The sequence below is a fragment of the Euleptes europaea genome, chromosome 18, assembly GCF_029931775.1.
Source record: "Euleptes europaea isolate rEulEur1 chromosome 18, rEulEur1.hap1, whole genome shotgun sequence".
NCBI lineage: Eukaryota > Metazoa > Chordata > Lepidosauria > Squamata > Sphaerodactylidae > Euleptes > Euleptes europaea.
Window position 1 is genome coordinate 10,298,992 of NC_079329.1, and position 20,107 is coordinate 10,319,098.

A 20,107-nucleotide genomic window follows, 5' to 3' on the forward strand; every position below is an offset into this window, starting at 1 on the left:
TCCTGGGCCTCCCAGTACTATAACCACTACACCATGCTAGGGCTATTTATCACACATACACATAAGCACATGCACAATAAGCATAATATGTAGCTGGGAATGAGATACTATTGCTTCCAGTTTAAATGTACAATAGTTACCACATGGAGGCAAGTATAAAAATCTTGAAAGAAGCCATCAAGTGTGGACTTGATCAGGGCTTCTTAAACATTTTTCCACTCGCGACCCCTCTTTGTCCAAGAAATTTTTACGCAGCCCCAGGTATATAGATATATAGATAGGTATACAGATCAATAATAAATCATAAAGAAATGTATACTGTTGCCAAATTTTTCGTGACCCCCACATTCAGTTACGCGACCCACCAAAGATTTGGGCTAGATGATGGTTCTGATATTTCAACGTGTTGCCCTGAAGCCCTTGGAACGAACCCTGAAACATCGGGGCCAAACCTCAAAACCTTGCAACCTCATTTTTAGGAAGGCACTAGACATTAGAAAGAATTTTCTAACAGTTAGAGCGGTTCCTCAGTGAAACAGGCTTCCTCGGGAGGTGGCAAGCGCTCCTTCCCTGGAGATTTTTAAGCAGAGGCTAGATGGCCATCTGTCAGCAATGCTGATTCTATGAGAGAGAGGGCACCTTGGCCATCTTCTGGGCATGGAGTGGGGGGTCACTGGGGGTATGGGGGAGAGGTATAGGGTTTTCAGGTCCCTCTTCACCACCGGCGGGAGGTTTTTGGGGCAGAACCTGAGGAGGGTGGGGTTTGGGGAGGGGAGGGACGTCATTGCCATAGAGTCCAATTGCCAAAGTGGCCATTTTCTCCAGGTGAACTGATCTCTATCGGCTGGAGATCAGTTGTAATAGCAGGAGATCTCCAGCTAGTACCTGGAGGTTGGCAACCCTAGGGAGGTCGTTGTGACTTTCCTTCATCGTGCAGGGGGTTGGACTAGATGACCCTGGTGGTCCCTTCCAATTCTATGTGTACATATCCAGGCCTTCATGCCACAATGTCCCCCTCCACTGCAGGAAAAGAGAATATTCTTTTATAAGTGAAGTGGGGCAACCACCCTGGGGTCGGGACCTCTCATGGCTGAGCGAAGTATAGGGACCAGGGCTGCTAGGCCTGCTCGACAGAGACCACAAAGACAGGCCCGAGGGGCAGATGGGCCAGATGGCACTGAACCGGCATGGCAGGTGAAAGAGGAAAGAGGCACCATTGCCACTAATCTGTGGTGAAATACAACCAGCCACTTCTTGCCTAGGCCCCAATGGCACCGTATTGCATCTCGGACGTTTGGCCTCTGCAGGAATGTGAGAAGCGCACGTATCGTTTGCCTCTTCTTCAAAATCGCTTGTGCCACCACATTTTTTAATGTCCGGCCGCCTTCTCCTCACCCCTCCTGGATATATGAATCCCGACCTATGGTTGCACAGACATTTACATTTGACGGCGGCATAACGTCACAGAAAATATTTTTCTAGCTTTGTAAGGTGAGACCTTAAAAATTGGATGCTGGCATCTGAAAATGTGAAAAACCTGATCGCAAACCACCACCACCCCAAAAATGATTTTACTCTCCTATTTCACCCGGTTAATTAAACCAGAAAAGGTGTTTATCTGCTTGCTGTTTTAAAGCAATAAATTAACACGTTTCGTTCAATGGGCCTTCTTCCTAGAATTATAGTATTAATCACATTTTTGTTTCGAGTCACAGCTAACATGAGTAAAGGTGGATTTCCCCCATGCATTCACTGCATGCTCCCATGATCCTATGATGATCCTAAGTTTTCTATTTAATACTGAATTAACTTGAAGTGTTTTCACTTCAAAATGCCCCCAAATCATCGCTGCTCCACTTACTAAGCCCTTTTACTAAGGAAAAATCCACCCACTTCCGTTACTAACCACCTTGGCAATATGAACATAACGGAGGGGCCACTGATGAGTGTTAATTAAAATAATTCATTGGAAATAAGTCAGCTTAACAAAAATAGGTGGCTTAAGTATTTAACACTAATTTGGTGTTAAATCAATCCTGTCAGCAAACCGGGTAGCTACTGTATGCCAAAGAGGCAACAGATTTGTGCTGTAGGATCTTGTGGATTAAAAAAAGGGTAGTTTAAAACACCTCAGGGGAAGTCATATGGCCATTTATTCATGGGAGGTCTTGCTTTGGATTTGCCGCTCTCTAGATGCACATTTTCCCCATCCAAGTTCTCAAAACTCAACAATAAGCCTCCAAGCAGAGTTTTGAGCATTTGGATGAGGAAAATGTGCATTTGGAGAGTGGCAAATCCAAGGCAAAACCTCCCATAAATAAATGGCCATAATGTGTGTGAAGTGATTTTTGTGAATGCCAGCCTCCCTCCTCCCTTGTTTTACTGCAGCAGGCTGCGTCATTTAGCTCCATATTTTACACATTAAGCTTAGCCTTGGCGCTGGGGGGGCGAAATGTGCGTGGGGGGGGGGTTGGGAAAATGCCTGCGGCTAGGATGCAGGATGCTGGCTGAAGGGTCTGGGCAGCTCTGGGGTTGGACAGGAGGGGAGGCTGCGGCTGAGGGGCTGAAGGGTCTCGAAAGACGAGCCGGGCACATCACTCGGCGCAGCCTTGATGTGACAAGTTCGGCAGTGACAGCCGTGGCCGCCGCGGGCGACTGCCAGCGTGTCAGATCCTGGCAGCTGCTGGCGAGCCATTAATTGCTCTGAACTCGCTCCATTAAGAAGGCCAGCTGCCTCCTAGGCCTTGTGGGCCCAGCCCATTCTCCACCACCACCACCACCACCACCACCACCGCGCCATGCGAAACGGCAAATCTCTACCCCACGGAATAGAAAAGTCGCGCCGAACCCATCTCCCAACGTGCCCACCCTCCCCTCATCCGCTCAACCAGCCAGCTGCCCAAAATCAAAAGCAGCTGTCTCTGGGGTGGGGCAGAGCCATTGTGAAATGGCAAAAGAGACCCTTCTGTGGAAGACATTGACTTCCATCTCGCCGCACACATTCTGCACGTCCTTGGGACCTGCGTGCACGTGTGTGTGTGTGTCTGTGTGTGTGTCTGTGTGTGGTATATGTTGCTTACTTTCCCCTTAGATCAACAAGGGGGGGGGACACTTTCAGAATGGGCTAAAGGGAACACGGTGAACTTGGAACCCCAGAAAAATCTCTCATCCTCCACTGGTGAGCATCCCTCCCTCCAGTACCTCCACTTCCTGCAGCAATGCTTCTCCATTTGTGACCCCTCCTCTCCTTCATTTTCTCCCAGGCCCAGCTCTCTATACAATCCTCCATCATTCCACCCCACAGCGTCTCTGTCACCCCATGCCTTCCTTCTTCGCTTCCTTACCTCCTCATTGCCTGATGGGCCTTGACCTTGCAGCCTCCTGCCCCCCCCCCAGGTAGGCACCCCAAATTATGTCCAGTCTTTCGCAACACTGAAAGTCTCCCCCCACCCCATCGTACCACACCACCAAGTGCTTTTGCAAAGCTTCATCAGTGTGAAACCCCTAGTTGTTCATAGCATCTTCTTCACATCCATTCCCTTCTTGTCGTTCGGAGCAGCTCCTTCCATTCTTCCCTCCCCCCAAACTGTACAATACGGCACAGCTGTCTTTAACCCATCGCTTACGGTTGGGCACCCGTTTTCCTGATCTTGTTTCGAAAAACCACCTTGTTCTATCAAGGGGCAATTTTCTGGGGCTGGAATTCTACGATGCACAGAACCATGTCTCCTTTTAGTAATTTGTGTCTCCAACATCTGTTTCCCTTTGCAAACACCTACATTTTTGCCAGCTCCTTTCCTGCGTGGCACCCATTAACATCTCTTTGAACCCCAATTCTGCGACCTCCAGGTCACAAAATTCATCACAAAATGAGTGGTACCCATAGCAATTATTCCCCGTTTCCACCTAGGGCCGGCCCCTAACTTCTGCTTCTCCGGTTAATATATTCTGCGACAGTCTTGACACCCCTATTTGATCAGTCATCTATTCCTTTCAAGTCTGTTTCCCTTTACAGCCTTGAATGGGAACATACCAAAAAGCAAAATTAAAGCTCACCCTCTCCACACCACCTCTCTTAATCTTTTAAACCGTGTCACCGTTTTTCCACCTAGGAGCACCCCAGATTGGCGCATACAACTCCTCCGATCTCCCTGCTACGCATTCTCAAAAAGGGGCAGCCCAGCCCCCCTGCCCAGAGCACCCAGTTTTCCATCCCCCCATCTTTAAAACATCATTTGCAAGTGCCTCTAATCCCGACATGCTTCTTCTAGCTACCCCGTCTCCCCAATCTCATTGCCACATCTGTATTAATATATACGGGTCCCCCATGCAATACAGACAAATGTTTCCCTTTATACTGAATATGTTTTCTTCAAAAGGCACATTCGGACATATTGTTCCGATGCCTGCAACACCAGGTCCCCCACAAACCCACCTGCCATTTACAGCCCAGGGGGTGAGAGATGTATTCCCCATCCTTATTTTCCCACCCTTTAGCACAAAACCCCTCTCCCCATTCTGACAGCAAAAGGCAACAAGCCCGGTTCCTTTTTGGGACCCACCTCCCCAGCCCCTTTTCTCCCCTTACCTTTGAGAAGAGGAACGGAACAAAGGAGCAGAAGGAAGAGCATTTCGGACGCGGCTCTTTCCGAATAGCCCATTTTGGATTTCTTCTAGACCTGCAGAATACCTCGTCTGGCTATTTCCTTCTCCTACCAGGCAAGGGAGCCGTGGAGCCAGGAGCCTGGCTTTGCAAATGAAAACGCAGTAGATTCCTTTGCAATGGCTCTTTCTGTATTTTATGTCCCCCTCCTTTGGAAAGAAATCTAGACGATATATTTTAGAAAGATGCAGCTGTCTATCTCTGAAGAACAAAGCCCTGCTATATATTCATTCGTGCTCTTTTGCAAATTTACAGCACTTAATCTCTCTCTTTCTCTTAAATGAAAAATGCTATAGATATCTTTCTTTGTATAAAAATCTTTTTTTTTAAGGTGAGGCAGCAAGACACCGCTTCGTTTTAGATTCCAGGCCTCTTTAGCAGTCTCTCTTTCCCTCTCTTACGGTTGGCCGAAAGGATTCAACCACCTAAGCTCACTTGGCCAGAGGAAATGCACGAAGCAGAGATGGATTTTTTTTTTTTGCATATCAAAAAAGGCACCAGCTCACGGGCATCTTGGCAAGAGGATGTCTCTCCGCAAAGCAAAACGCTACCTAGAAACTAGTCAGCAGGACCTGTAGGCAAGCTCCCCCCACTTCTGCTCGCCCACTTTAAAAGTCACCTCTGGGTTCCTGTCGTTCCAAGGACTCTTTATTGTCCCTAACCCGCAATTTCTATCTCCACAGCCTTGCCAAAGCAATACGTAGATTCTGTTGCAAAGAATAAGCTGTGAGCTGTCGGTTTTTTTTTAAATAGGGAAAACCTGGCCGCTCTCTCCCTCTCTGCCCTTGACAATGCAAGGCAACGGATGGTGGTGTGCGCCTTTGCAAAACCTACGCAGCTGGCCGCTACAGATTGTTCTGGGCTCCTAGCCCTTGCCTTTTGCAGAATGTAGAATATGGATTCCCCACCCCCAACCTAGTGGATGCCGGTAGTTCTGTATGGTTTGCAAACGCAGCCAGGGAAAAATAATTACCTGCTCTTCACAAAAAAAGAATGGTCTGGCGTGTAGAACCTCGCAGCCCTTGGGTTAAAAAAAAAGGCACGCTTTTCATTTGCAAAATAACAACTGCAGGTTTTAGCACTCTCTGTTTTCACACAACCTGATCACGAAGGCTTTTGTTTGACTGTAGTGGGGAGGGGGGAATGTTCCAAAGCAATGGAATTTATTCATTTGCTAATCCGCCTTCCCCTGAGGACTAGAATTTTGGGTGAAAACAATGAAAATGAATCATTTTGTTTGATTGCAGAAAGGCTAATGGTGAACTCTCAGGCCCTGCTTCGAGTTGAAGGAGGTCTGGGGACGAAACACAACAGGGCCCTGGTTTCATCCATTGGTTGAAAAACAGTGCAGCAATGTGGCGTGCCAAGGATTTAAAAGTCACAACCTTGCAAATCTAAGGGCCAGCAAACAAACCACAGCTTTATTCAGCGCACACCTCTCTCTCCAGGCCAGCTTCAGTATCTTCATCCTTTGCAGCCTTTTACAAACTGCTGGCCTCAGGCCTTTCAGGAGTATTCAAGGGCCCCAAATCTCTACACTTTAGGCTAGACCATGTTTGTGTATGGTGCAAGGCTCCAGCTTTTCTTTTTCTTTGTTTCCCTTTTGCTAAGGCCCAGATTGCCTTTCGGAAAAATACAGCCCCAGTGGCTGCCTGTCATGCACCAAGCTGTTACTTCTGCCTTCCTTTCCACCATTCTTCATGGCCATTTCCCCCAACCATCCCCACCCATACATCCCCCTTCATTGCACTGAGACCTTCCTCCCACCTATAGCATCCACATGAAACTCTCACCACCACCACCCCCAACCCCGAGGAAAGAGCTGCCCTCTTTCCTCCAGGGATGCTCAAGGTGCTGAACAAGAAAGATCAGAGAGAAAAAAACAAACGTCAGTTCCTGAAATGGATGGATTGGGGAGGGAAGGGAATGAGTGCAGAGGGCTGTGGGCAAGGGGGTTTGGGGATGGAGTAGCAGAGGAAGGGGAGGGTTATTATGGGAGCAGCAGAAAGGCTCCCACAACCTTCCTTCACGACGGTTACTATGGGAGGGTGGTTGCTAAGGGAGGCGCTGCGGTTGCCAGGCGGTCGCTAAGGAAGGTACCAGAAGCTGGCAGGGAAGTTGCTAAGGGCGATTCACAGGGAGGTTGCTATTTTCAAGCATGGGTTGGTAGGGAGCTATGGGGTTCGATGCTGCATGAGAGGTCCTGGGAGGGGCAGACAGGGAACGGGTTTTCTTTCAGGCTCTGTTCCAGGGAACTTGGAGTTTCCTTAGAAGCGTATCAGTCATTCCTAGGGTTGCCAGGTCCCTCTTCGCCACTGGCGGGAGGTTTTTGGGGCAGAGCCTGAGGAAGGTGGGGTTTGAGGAGGAGAGGGGCTTCAATGTCATAGAGTCTAATTGCCAAAATGGCCATTTTCTCCAGGTGAACTGATCTCTGTCGGCTGGAGATCAGTTGTAATAGCAGCTAGTACGTGGAGGTTGGCAACCCTAGTTGTTCCTCAAGATGACAGCAGCAGAAACTTTCCCAAACACCGCTTGTCCTCCACGACAAACCTTCCTTCTACAACATGCAGTTACGGGAGTGGGGGGCAGGTTGTCAGTTTGCGTGAGGCAGCAGTGAGGCCTTCTTTACCACCAGGGGGGAGGTTTTTAGGGTGGAGCCTGAAGAGGGAGGGGTTTGGGGAAGGGAGGGACTTCAATGCCATAGAGTCCAATTGCCAAAGTGGCCATTTTCTACGGGCGAATTGATTTCTGTCGGCTGGAGATCAGTTGTAATAGCAGATCTCCAGCTAGTACCTGGAGGTTGGCAACCCAACCGAGGAGGCAGTAGACAGTACCACTTCTGACTGGAGGAGTCCAGCTTTGAATGTTTCTTCATTAAAAAAAATTTAAAAAAAATATATCCATGAAATCAGGAAGAAAAAAAAAACGCACAGGAAGGAAAATATTCTACCCCCCCTCTCTCACTCTGCTGGTTTTCTGTTTGCAGGGAAGATTTAGCAGAGGGGAGCATTCCAAAATGTGATTGGCATTCTGAAGTGGTACAGTCCTTTCTAATCCTCCCCCTCCCCCTAGGGTTGCCAGGTCCCTCTTTGCCACCGGCGGGAGGCTTTTGGGGCAGAGCCTGAGGAGGGTGGGGTTTGGGGAGGGGAGGGACTTCAGTGTCATAGAGTCCAATGGCCAAAGTGGCCATTTTCTCCAGTGGAACTGATCTCTTTCGGCTGGAGATCAGTTGTATTAGCAGATCTCCAACTAGTACCTGGAGGTTGGCAACCCTATCCATGTATGGACCTGGCCTGAGTACAAGCCCTAGGAAACTGCCCCCAATTCTCTGCCATATAGAAAAGATGACAAAGAGCTTTAAAAACGCTGATTTTTAGGCCCCACACAGAGGTAGGCGACCCTAGTCCCAAGGTATCTCCCTCCTCTCTCCCTCTCCTCTCCCCCCTTTTTGTCTTTAACTTCCATGCTAGGATTGCCAGGAGCCTCTTTGCCACTGGCGGGAGGTTTTTGGGGTGGAGATCCCACCAGAGGATCCCCAGGTCCCACCTGAAATCTGGCATCCCTAACTCCTTGCTGGGGGAAGTGGGCTCGAGGAGGAAATTGGGAGCAGTAGGTAGGGCTGCCAACCCTGGGTTGGGAAATTCCTGGAGATTTTGGAGGTGGAGCCTGGGGAGAGCAGGGTTTGGGGAAAATAGGGAAGTGATTGCTATAATCTGTTGTAACACTGGGAAATCTCCAAGCCCACCTGGAGACTAGCAACCCTAGTTGGGGGGGGCACCTGGGAAGTAGTTGCAACAATAATTGATGGAGACAGAGGTTTCAAGGTGGAGTTGTTGCTAGATGCAGGGTTGCTAGGCCAGTTGCTAAGGGAGGCGGTTGCTAGGGGGCCGGGATTATCTCCTAGATATGAATGGAAGAGGTGGAGGCTGATGAGTGAGCCCATGCTTGCTTCAGACTGGGGGGGCGGGTGAGGTTGTCCAAGGCAGGCCCTGGCCCACAGCGCTTCCCCTGACCGCAAATGTGCAGGTGGCAAAATCGGTCCTACAGTTCACACACCCACCGTGGAAGCAGAAGGGTGGTACCGTTTCTCTGTCCTTTGTTGACAAGTCCCTTTTCTTAGTGTTTTAATCTGGAATTTTTTTGGGAGGGGGGGAGGAGCTGTTTATTCAAGGGTTCTTTGCCCAGTGCTGAGATGCAGCAGCTCTCTGTTGTGGGGGTGGCTAGATATGCAGCGGAGCCTCTCCCAGCCCTGATACGAGGAAGGATTCGGACGTCAAAGGGAGGGATGAAGCCAGTGGCGGATGGAAGTGTGTGCGTTGGGGAAGGGGGGGGGGGCTCATCCTAATATTTTCCGGATGTCCCTGGCACGAACACATGCAATGAAAGGCTACAGGGTGATGGAGGTGTGAGTGGTGGAGAAAAACTGGAGTTGCAAGTGGGTAAGAGGGAATTCACTGAGACGGAGGAAGAAAGACTGGAAACCCTGCATGAGCGGAGATGTGACAGAGGTTGGTCCGGCAGGGGGTCATGGGGAGAGAGAAGAGCTTTGGCAGCAGAATCCAGCAATGGAGCAGAGAGCAGGGCGGCTGGGGGACGCGGGAGCAGCAGAGAGGACCAAGGAGAGGATGAGTCAATGGTGCTTGAAGCCAGAAGCAAAGCCTTGCTAGAGATGCGAGACGGAGCGAATTGGCGCAGCGGCTGAGTGAAGTACGGAGAGGACAGCACCCACCATAGCGCGAGGGGTTAAAAGGGCACCAGGAAGGAGCTACGGCATGAGAAGGCCGGAGAGGTCCACAGACGCTCATGGGGTGCTCTGAGCCTGCCTGAAGATGCCCTGTATCATGTCCGACTGGGGCCTCCGGGGCCTCTTCTCGCCACTCCTCCCGGATACGTCGTCGTGGCGGCCTCGGCCAGAGTCCACCATAGCTGTCCTGGGTACCCTGGCCTTGCTGTTTATCTGGTATTGCTACCGGGTGGGGAGCGGGCAGGCCACCCCTGCATCCCACCAGCAGGGAGTGCCAGCGGAGGAGCGGTGCCCTCGCCGTGCCCTCCGGAGCGACGCCGTGAACCAGCGCCTGTATCGCAGCCTGCGAGATTACGCCAAGCGCTACTCGTGGTCTGGCATGAACCGGCTGCACAAAGGCATCCGAGACCAGGCCCATTACCAGCTGGGGGAACGCCTTGCTATCCAGAAGCCCAGCACCTTCTACCTCCCAGATTTGCCCTCTGCCCCCTACTTCCCCCGGGAGTCCCTGCGCCACGACGTCGAGATCCTGGAACTCAGTTACGCGGCTATCCTGCGCGAGTTCGAGAGCATCGTGTGGGATTTTGCGCCCGGGGCACCAATGCCGCGGGGATGGACGGCCAATGCAAACCCTGGCTGGCATAGCTATTACCTCTACCGGCAGGGGGAGTGCGTGGCACAGAACTGCCGCAGCTGCCCGTGGACCTACCGGGCCCTCAGTGCCCTGCGCACCTTCGTGAACGCCAATCGCTTTGGAAACGCTTGCTTTAGCGTCTTGCAACCGGGAACCGTGCTGCCAGGGACCTATGGGCCGACCAACACCAGAGTGCGGTGCCATCTAGGTGAGCAAACTCTGGGGGGGACAATGAGGTGGGGGGAGCTTGGTGGGAGAGGGCATGAGTGTGTGTGTAAATGCTTGTAGTGCTAGTGTCTTCCTTCCCGGGTGTTTTTGCGGTCCAGTTGTTGACCTTCTCCTTAAGAAGAAGAGTTGGTTTTTATATGCTAACTTTCTCTACCACTTAAGGAAGAATCAAACCAGCTTACAATCACCTGCCCTTCCCCTTCCCACAACAGACACCCTGTGAGGTAGGTGAGGCTAAGAGAGCTCTAAGAGAGCTGTGACTAGCCCAAGGTCACCCAGCTGGCTTCATGTGCAGGAATGAGGAAACCAACCTGGTTTGCCAGATTAGTGTTCACCGCTCCTGTGGAGGAGTGGGGAATCAAAGCCGGTTCTCCAGATCAGACTCCACTGCTCCAAACCACTACACCACGCTGGCTAAGCAGGAGAGGGGACTTTTCTGTTTTTAAAGAGCAGAAATTAGGGACTCCCCTTAGCGAATTTTATAGCCGAGCAAGCCCTCTGCCCGAACTCATCAGATCTTGGAAGCTCGGCAGGGTTGGCCCTGATTAGGACTTGGATGGTAGACCACTAAGGAAGTCAGGTTGCTACACAGAGGCACACATGAACACACATGAAGCTGCCTTACACTAAATCAGACCCTTGGTCCATCAAAGTCAGAATTGTCTATTCTGACAGGCGGTGGCTCTTCAGGGTCTCAGGCAGGGGTCTTTCAAATCACCTACTTGCCTAGCCCCTTTAACTGGAGATGCCGGGGATTGAACCTGGGACCTTCTGCATCCCAAGCAGATGCTCTACCACTGAGTCACGGCCCCTCCTCAGGCAGGAAATGGCAAACCACTTCTGAGCATCTCTTGCCTTGAATACATGCAATAGCCACAAAAGGTTCTGGCATGCAAGAGGTTTCTATTCCCCGTCCTCTCCTTCCTATTCTCCAGTCAAGTTTCCCCTCACCAACACATTCCTGCTCTGACCTTTGCAAGACGGAGCAAGAAAACCCCTCCTTCCCACTTTCTGCACAATAAGAGGATCACGATACAGTGGGCAAACTGAGTGTATTCTTCACACAACGCATAGTTAAATTGTGGAACTCCCTGCCCCAGGATGCGGTGATGGCTGCCAACTTGGAAGGCTTGAAGAGGGGAGTGGACATGTTCATGGAGAGGGCTATCCATTGCTACTAGTCAAAATGGATACTAGTCATGATGGCTACTAGTAAAAGTGACTACTAGTCCTGATTCATATCTGTTCAATATCAGAGAAGCATGCCTACTATATGAGATGCTGTGAAACACAGGCAGGATGGTGCTGCCGCAGTCATCTTGTTTGTGGGCTTCCGAGAGGCACCTGGTTGGCCACTGTGTGAACGGACTGCTAGACCTGATGGGCCTGGGTCTGATCCAGCATGGCCTTTCTGATGTTCTTATTCATGCACTATAATCTCCATGTGGGGCCCTTTGTGTACACAGCTGTCTTGTGTTTATTTTTTCCAGTTCATTTTGTGAGGAGGTAAGAAAGAAGTGGCAATTCAGGGGCCCTCCTTCTAAACGCTGCTGCTTTGATCCTCTTCCAGGGCTGAAGGTGCCTCCCTGCTGCGAGCTGGTGGTGGGCGGCGAGCCACAGTGCTGGTCCGAAGGATACTGCCTCCTCGTAGATGACTCCTTCTTGCACACGACAGCACACAATGGTAAGACGGGACAGGCGACAGGTTTTGAAAACCCCAGGTACATTCTTAAGAGACCCAGGTTCAAGCTTTAAAAAAGTGTGCAGGGAGTAGCAAATTGTCCCCTTTTGCATCCTCAGTACCCCAATCTGTAAAGTGGGGAAAATGTACAACCACCCCAGCTGCAGCAATCGTCAGGATCTGACTCCCTTGGGTCAGAGTCTGAGGGTGCCGCACCCTCCAGAGAGCCAGCATGGTGTAGTGGTTAGGAGCAGCGGACTCTAATCTGGAGAACCAGGGTTGATTCCGCACTCCTCCACAGGAGTGGCGGAGGCTAACCTGGTGATCCGGGTTGGTTTCCCCACTCCTACACATGAAGCCAGCTGGGTGACCTTGGTCCAGTCACAGCTCTCTTAGAGCTCTCTCAGCCCCACCTATCTCACGGGGAGGGGAAGGAAAGGTGATTGTGAGTCGGACTGATTCTTTCTTAAATGGTAAGAAAGTCAGCCTATAAAAACCAGCCATTGGAGGAGCCCTTGCCAACTGCTGGGTGGGGAGGGCGGCCTCAGAGCCAGAAAGTGCAGAGGCAGGGCCCCCAACAGCAATAATTTGTAAGTAATGGGGATGAGGTTTGCTCACCCATGCAGTTTTCCTTTAATCTTCAAGATCAGAAAGAGCCAGGGGCTCCGCTGACATAGCCTTGCCTGTTCAATAAAATAGGTGCACGGTCACCTTAGGCCACAGTTAGTTATCATAGGTGACCAAGACAAACGTCCTATTGCAAGACAGGACATATCTCACCTGGATTTCCTAAGGCTACCTCAAGATAAAAGATTATGAAGTACGCCACACCTTTTTTTTCTGCAGACATGATAATTCTAACAATGTTTATTGCAGGCTCCCCCATTGATGGGCCACGGGTGATTTTTATCGTTGACCTCTGGCACCCCAACGTGGCAGGCCCAGAGCGGCAGGCTCTAGACTATATCTTTGCTCCTGGCCGATAGGTACCAAGAAAAATGTGTTAAATGTCACCCTTATCTGCTGGCGCTCACTGCTCCTTACAATCATCAAAAGCCTCTCCTGTTACTGCCTTGGTATGAATATTCTTATTTGCACCATTGCACACGCTGAACTAGAGGGTGGAACCCCCACCACCATTAGAGGTTCTGAAGTATCATGAGAACGGGCCGTCAATGTGCGTCATTCTGTCTCAAGACGATGCTGTGACCGGTCCCGTAGCTCTTTTGGAGACAGTGTATCTAGGTTGCTTTCTGCTTCTGATGCACCAGTCTGGATGGGTCCTTCTCTTCTGAGTTCTCTTCTGAGTCTAATCTTTCAGGGGCTCAGGTGTGGATGCTGCCACGGTCCATCAAAGCCCCATAACCCTATGGTTTTAGTATTATGGACCTCTCTGTTTTTTGGGGAAACAGTGAGGGAGAAGCAAGACCAGTTAAACACTATGTCTCAACCAGTCTGTAATCCTTTGTTAATATTTACCCTGTATCTGTATTGCATTGTTTGCGTGATGGGGTTTAGTCCCGTGGATTTCTGCTAATTAATCTGTACTCTAATAAAAGTCAGAAGATTCCCCTCACCTCTCTGTCCCACCTTTGTTTCATTGCAAGTGTTCAGACTCCTTTTAAAGAGTTCGTTTTTATATGCCGACTTTCTCTACCACCTAAGGCAGACAATCACCTTCCCTTCCCCACAACAGACACCCTGTGAGATACGTGGGGCTGAGAGAGCTCTAAGAGAGCTGTGACTAGCCCAAGGTCACCCAGCTGGCTTTATGTGGAGTGGGAAAACAAATCCAGTTCACCAGATTAGCTGCTGCCGCTCATTTGGAGGAGTGGGGAATCAAACCCAGTTCTGTAGATTAGAGCCCACCGCTCCAAACCGCCACTCTAAAATCACTACACCACACTGGCTACACCACACTGATCATCCTTAACCTGACATGCTTTATTAGAGCAGAACCCACAGGCCCAGAACCAAATAATTGCTCGTCCAATATAAACTCAAAAATTTTAAATCCAAACATCAACAGAGGGATCCATGACATCACAAGGAAGTTAATAAAGGCTGGCAAAATTCCCTCCTGAGGAACGGATTCTGATGGGAACGAAGATGTCAGCAGCAGCAGGAAGGACGCTCTCCTGGAGGACTACGGATGCCCTGTGAAAGTACTGAATAATACGGCTCTGTGTACGGGAAGGGAGTGGGCGCCAAGGGACCGCGTCATTCCCACGATACTGCTCTACAAAGGCAGGCAAATCTTTCTGCCAGCCTTTCATACCCATTAGGTTACACTGGTCCTGGAGAGCCAGCGTGGTATAGTGGTTAAGAGCAGTGGTTTGGAGCGGTGGACTCTGATCTGGGGAACCGGATTTGATTCCCCTCTCCTCCACATGAGCAGCAGAGGCTAATCTGGGGAACTGGATTTGTTTCCCCGCTCCTAATCATGAAGCCAGCTGCAACACCTTGGGCTAGTCACAGCTCTCTCAGCCTGCTACCTCACAGGGTGTCTGTTGTGGGGAGGGAAAGGGAAGATGATTGTAAGCCGGTCTGATTCTTCCTGAAGAGGTAGAGAAAGTTGGCATATAAAAACCAACTCTTCTTCTTTATCGCTGGTTGCCCAATTAAGGCTAAGCGGCTTTTGATTCACACACAGTATCCCGAGCCATTTCTGTGCCCTTTACCAATTTTTGCTAAACTTTAGTGCCATAAAAAAATCTTTATGTAAAAAAAATAATTCTCAGAGTCCTGAATTCAACTGTCAATACTGGATGCGCTCAGCTTCCTTCTTGTTCCTCCTGCCCTTCGAAGCACTCTTTCTGAGCCAGCCAGAAAATGGTTTCCTAAGCATATGCAGCTTCCACTAAGGCAAGACAAATTTGACACTGGCTCCCTCTTCAACCTGGGATGGGGAAGAGACGGAGAAGGGTAGGAGAGGATTACATGCAGAGTGCACATCCATGCTGCTTGCACCACTTTCTTGGCTGAGGCCTCTACCTCCTAATTCACCCACCAATTTATTTCTGGGGGAACAAACACACCCAAAATCTCGATATCAACAAGTAAAAAAAAAAAACTCATGGAGTTTTATTATTCCTGGATAACTCCAAGTAAATACTTCCCGCAGTGCAGGATCTGAGTTAAAGTCCGAGACACTGTCTGACTTAACGTGGCAGTGTATTAATTTGCTTCTACATTCAAGAACTCAAATGACCTTAGCTCCATTTAACCCACCCCCAAAGGTCCAACAGCACATCTCCTTCACTGATGTTAGTATTTGCGCTGGCGCAAGAAAAGACCCGGAGGCCGTTTTGGAGTGGGCACATCGTCAGAGTCGAGGTCAAAGAGGTCCCTGCCGGTCTTCAAAATCTGCTCCTCTAAGACTTTGTGGCGCTTCATGTCTGACAGCACCTTATCCATGCGGGCCTCCCTCTTCTGGCTCTTGGCCAAAGTCCCTGAAAAATGGAATAGAAATTAGGACTTGCGTACTCGGCAACAGGAGTGAGTGAACAGAGGGTCAAGGTATTCAAAGTGAGTTGGTGTGTGTATGTGTGTGGGAGGGGTTAGTGCAGGGAAGCATGGCTTTCCTTGGTCACATACCAGGGGTTCTCCGGCGATCGATCAAGGAGCTTTTGGGTGAGATAGGCTCATCGTCAAAGTCAAATTCTGTTGGCACGTGAGGCCTGGAGCAAAGAGAATTAGAATCACTACCGCCCTGCCTGCTAGCGGCTCCCCCCCTCCAGATCCTTCCTCCCACCCCTTAAATCAAATATCAGACCCCCACTCTCACTTTTCTTCCTCCTCTTCTTCCTGATTGTCAGGCTCCCCCTCGGATTTATCCTCATCTTCACTGTCAGGCTCCGGGGTGGGGTTGCGTCGGGGCAAAATTTCCGCCTGGATTTCCAGAGTCCCCTGGGCAGCAATGAGTTCGTAGAGGCGGCGGATCTCCCCAGGGGGAGGCATCCAGTTGTCTGGGGAGTCCAGCTCCTCATCACTGCAGGGCACGCACCAATCCTCCTCGGCAGATTCACCTCCCTCTCCTGCCTGTTCCCCCTCTGCTTCTCCTGGCGCCTCCTCTTGTTCCTCCGTGGGGGTGGCCAGCTCTGAGGCAGGCCCGTCTTCCACTGCCAAGGACTGCATCCCCGAGGTCACTTCTCCTTCCTCCACGACGCTGGCCTCCTCCATTGCTGCAAGAGATGGATGCCACAAAACTGAAGGTGAGACTTCAAGACCAAAAGGCAGTTGGGCGAAGGACTTGCCTGGATCAACACAGCAGGCATTCTGGAGCTGCAGGCATGGGGGAGCGGGGCAAAGTGTGGGATCTGAACTGGTGAGATCTAGGCTCAAATCCCCCTTCGCTATAGAACAGGTAGATTCGAGTCCAGTAGCGCCTTAGAGACTAACCAGATTTTTCAGAGTATAAGCTTTTGAGAGTCAAAGCTCCCTTCGTCAGATGCAAGGATTATAATAATCCAAAACACAAGACGCAAATGATATATGTTATTATTTTAAAATGCTGATTGGGCTTTATTAAAGAAGGGGGCATCCCAGCTTTTGCCCAGGGTGCCATGAAAAGTAATCTTGCCAAGGAAGTTTAATTCCTCTGGCCCAGCGTGATGTAGTGGTTAAGAGCGGTGGACTCTGATCTGGAGAACAGGGTTTGATTCCCAACTCCTCCAAATTAGCGGCAGAGGCTGATCTGGTGAACTAGATTTGTTTCCCCACTCCGAAACACGAAGCCAGCTGGATGACCTTGGGCTAGTCACACTCTCTCAGCCCTACCTCACAGGGTGTCTGTTGTGGGGAGGGGGAGGGAGGCCGGTTTGATTTTTCCTTAAGTGGTAGAGAAAGTCAGCATATAAAAAACCCAATTCTTCTTCATATACACTTATCCATGGAGTTTTTCTCAAAATGCATGTGGACTTAAAATTATGCAGCAAGAGATGCCAATAGCCCTTATTCCCACACAGATTAGAATTTGGAATTGGTCTTTTAAACTTCGGGCCTCTCCCCAGGGTCTGATGGATGAGAATAACAGAGATCCTTCTACAGGGCCACAGGCATAAAACCAACTTGCCACACAAGAGGCCTAGTTTGTTTATTTAGCTTATTTATAGTCTGGTGGATTACAGAGTAGAGAAGAAAAATGTACTCATACAACAGTAAGACATCCAAGGAACAATGCAAAGACAAGGCGAGCAACAATAAAAACAGCACACTGCCTAAGGCATAGGTATTGTGTGAGCTTAATGCACTCATAGCTTATTGTGACCCAGCAGACCAAAACATGGTGTCGGCAGAAAAGTACCTTTTATCAGGAGCCCTCAAAGGTACAGGGAGATGAAATCTGTACACACAAGCAGTCTTTGTGAACTTCCTAGAAGGTGATCTCAGCCCAAGCCTATAGATTGAAAATACAAAGTCATTAGTTTTCAGGAAAACATCTAAAAGATTGTACAATGATGAATCCATGGTCTAGACTGGGAGTTGTGTGAAGGAGCACCTAAGGTCCCCCCACATTTTAAAAAGCAGGTGCATGCAAACCTGGTTTTTAAAAACAAACAAAAACTTAGGAGTCCAGTGGCATGTTAAATACTAACAAAATTTGTAACAACATGAGCTTTTGTGAGTTAGCTCATTTCTTCAAATGTCAAATTATTTGCATTTCCTTTTGCTTCTCCTGAACTTGTTTCCGAATGGGTGCTCCCAAGTCCCAGCTTTACGGGAGAGGGAGAAAGAGCTCTCTGTATCCACTTTCTCCACCCTATGTCTCCTCTTAGCTGTCTTTTTTTCTAGACTGATAACTCCTGGAGTCTCTGGCCCATTCCGAAATGTAAGGGGAAAGGCAATAGAAACCACCAAAGCCATACTTAACTGCCTAATACACTTTCTGCATCAGAAAAAAATTAGCCCACAAAACCCTATACTGGGGGGAAATTGTTAGTCTTTAAGGACTCCTGTTTAATTTTGCTGCTACAGGCCAACCTGGTTTTTTACTCCTCTAGAATTTTAATGTACACAAGCCACTTTCCTGCTATACTACAACGGTAACGCAAACTGCATTAGCAATTAAAAATACAGTAACGTATTGCTTAAAATGGCACAAGCGGACTTTCAAATTACATACAAGTCTCCCCCCAAACTACATGCATTTCTTCCTTTTTCGTACTGAGCAATAGCGAAAACCTGCAGCCAAGTGCAAACAGGCCAGCTAACATCCCAAACTGAAATGTTTATTTCTGCATTTAAAACACTTTTTTTTTGGGGGGGGGCATCCAGCCTTAAGAAGAATTGCATAACTATCTAAAGCAGCCGCAGACTGCAAAAGCAACCGCCCCTCTGGACGCACGATCCGGCCACCATTAAGCACATCCCAAAACCTAGCGGAGTGAACGCAGGAGGCGGTCCTCTGATGCACACTTACTTGGGAACAGGCTCCACTGAACTAGGTGGGGCTTACTTCCGAGTAGGGGTTGCTCTGCCATTGTAGGATGCGGGCTCTTCTCCAGGCGAGCCGTCCAAGAAAGGAGCCCGGCTGGGGCGCGACTCACAAATCTCTCCGCCCTTAGGGCTACCCAAGGGTGGCCATCTCTGGCTCTTCAGCCCTTTCAGATCCCGCGACTCAGCCTCCTGCTGCTGGGAACGAATTACAGCCAGAGGGGGGCCCGCGCTCAAAAGGCTCCCCTCCCGAACGGACGGCGACTCTATCAGAGTTGCTCCCCGGCCCTCCTTCGCACGCAGCCAGCCAGCACTAGCGGAAGTCAACACAATCGATCGCCGCTCGTTCCTCTCCCCCGGCCCTTTCCCATCATGCCAAACGAAGGTGGGCCATGTCTTCCCCCAGGCGCATGCGCCGTTTTTGAAACTTCCCTGCGCCGTCTTCTAAGCGTCCCCTTCCCCCCCCCTCAATCCTTCCCGTCAGCCTCTGCGGCTCTTTTCTCCTATTATCCTGTTGTGTGGCTCACGAAAGCTCCTACCCTACCAGAAAATATTTTTGTTAGTCTTTAAGGTGCTACTGGACTCTTGCCCTTTTCTACTGCTCTTATTATCCCCAACCCCTTCCCGCTTCAGTACGCGTGCGCGGAACCTTGTGACCGCGGCCTCCTCTCCAGGCGCAAGCGCAAATGACAGGCGGCCGTGCGCATGCTCAGGAGTCAACCGCTTCCCCTGCCTATTGGCCTGCTGGGGCGGATGGGGCGGGCTTAGCGCCAAATACAAACGGAGGTCGGAGAGTTTCTTAACGTTTCTTTGTGCGCTGGGTCGGTTTGGACGGAAAGAGCCGGTGAGTGGCTGCACGGAGAGGCCCACGGGGGGAAGGGAAGGTTATGTTCTCCAGCCTTCCTCGGGAGTAAGCTCCGTTGGGCTAAATAGGGTTGCCAACCTCCAGGTGGGGCCTGGAGATCTCCCGGAATTGCAGCTCACATCCAGAGCTGAGTCCCCCTGGAGAAAAAGGGGGGTTGGGAGGGTGTGTCCCACGGAGGCCCCGCCCCTTCCCAAGCCCCGCCCTCCCTCGGCTTCACCCACAAATCGCTATTCCTTTCCCAGGGTGGAGTTGGCGACCTTCCCTAAAAGAGCCTTTTATATCTGAGTATATCTAGGTGCAGCCTGTGAGATGGGGGGTGTGTGCGCGTCAGGTGGAATTTTATTTCATTTACTTTATTTACATCCCAACTTTCTTCCCAATAGGAACACAAAGCAGCTTACATCATTCTCCTTGCCTCCGTTGTATCCCCACAACAACCCTGTGAGGTACGTTAGGCCGAGTGTGTGTGACTGGCCCAAGCTTCCCTGGCAGAGTGAGGATTCGAACCTGGGTTTCCAGATCCTCAAAGGGCCGTGGCTCAGTGGTAGATCATCTGCTTGGCATGCAGAAGGTCCCAGGTTCAATCCCTGGCATCTCCAGTTAAAGGCACTAGGCAAGTAGGTGATGTGAAAAACCTCTGCCTGAGACCCAGGAGAGCCGCTGCCGGTCTGAGTAGACAATACTAACTTTGATGGACCAAGGGTCTGATTCAGAGGAAGGCAGCTTCATGTGTTCAGACAGGTGGACATACTCCAGGATACTGTTTCACATAGTAGCCAATCCTAGTCTGACAATTCAAACCTCAGCACCATGCTGGCTCTCAAGCTGGAATGGCTTAGATTGGGTCACGTTCCTCT

The 20,107-nt window shown here is 50.2% G+C and overlaps 3 protein-coding genes across 3 annotated transcripts in view; 2 read left to right on the forward strand and 1 right to left on the reverse strand.

Annotated features, from left to right (window-relative positions):
* Positions 1 to 20,107, forward strand: part of TMEM219 (transmembrane protein 219) — a 140,859-nt gene that overhangs the window by 71,228 nt on the left and 49,524 nt on the right. The gene's annotated exons all lie outside the window — the stretch shown is intronic.
* On the forward strand, positions 9,440 to 12,936 carry ASPHD1 (aspartate beta-hydroxylase domain containing 1). Its single transcript, XM_056863100.1, has 3 exons — positions 9,440 to 10,249; positions 11,840 to 11,953; positions 12,827 to 12,936. Exons 1-3 carry the CDS (start codon positions 9,493 to 9,495, stop codon positions 12,934 to 12,936), a joined length of 981 nt encoding a protein of 326 aa, XP_056719078.1. The 5' UTR covers positions 9,440 to 9,492.
* On the reverse strand, positions 15,218 to 18,413 carry PAGR1 (PAXIP1 associated glutamate rich protein 1). Its single transcript, XM_056863107.1, has 4 exons — positions 18,372 to 18,413; positions 15,738 to 16,134; positions 15,548 to 15,630; positions 15,218 to 15,402 (listed from the first exon to the last, which is right to left on the reverse strand). Exons 2-4 carry the CDS (start codon positions 16,130 to 16,132, stop codon positions 15,218 to 15,220), a joined length of 663 nt encoding a protein of 220 aa, XP_056719085.1. The 5' UTR covers positions 16,133 to 16,134; positions 18,372 to 18,413.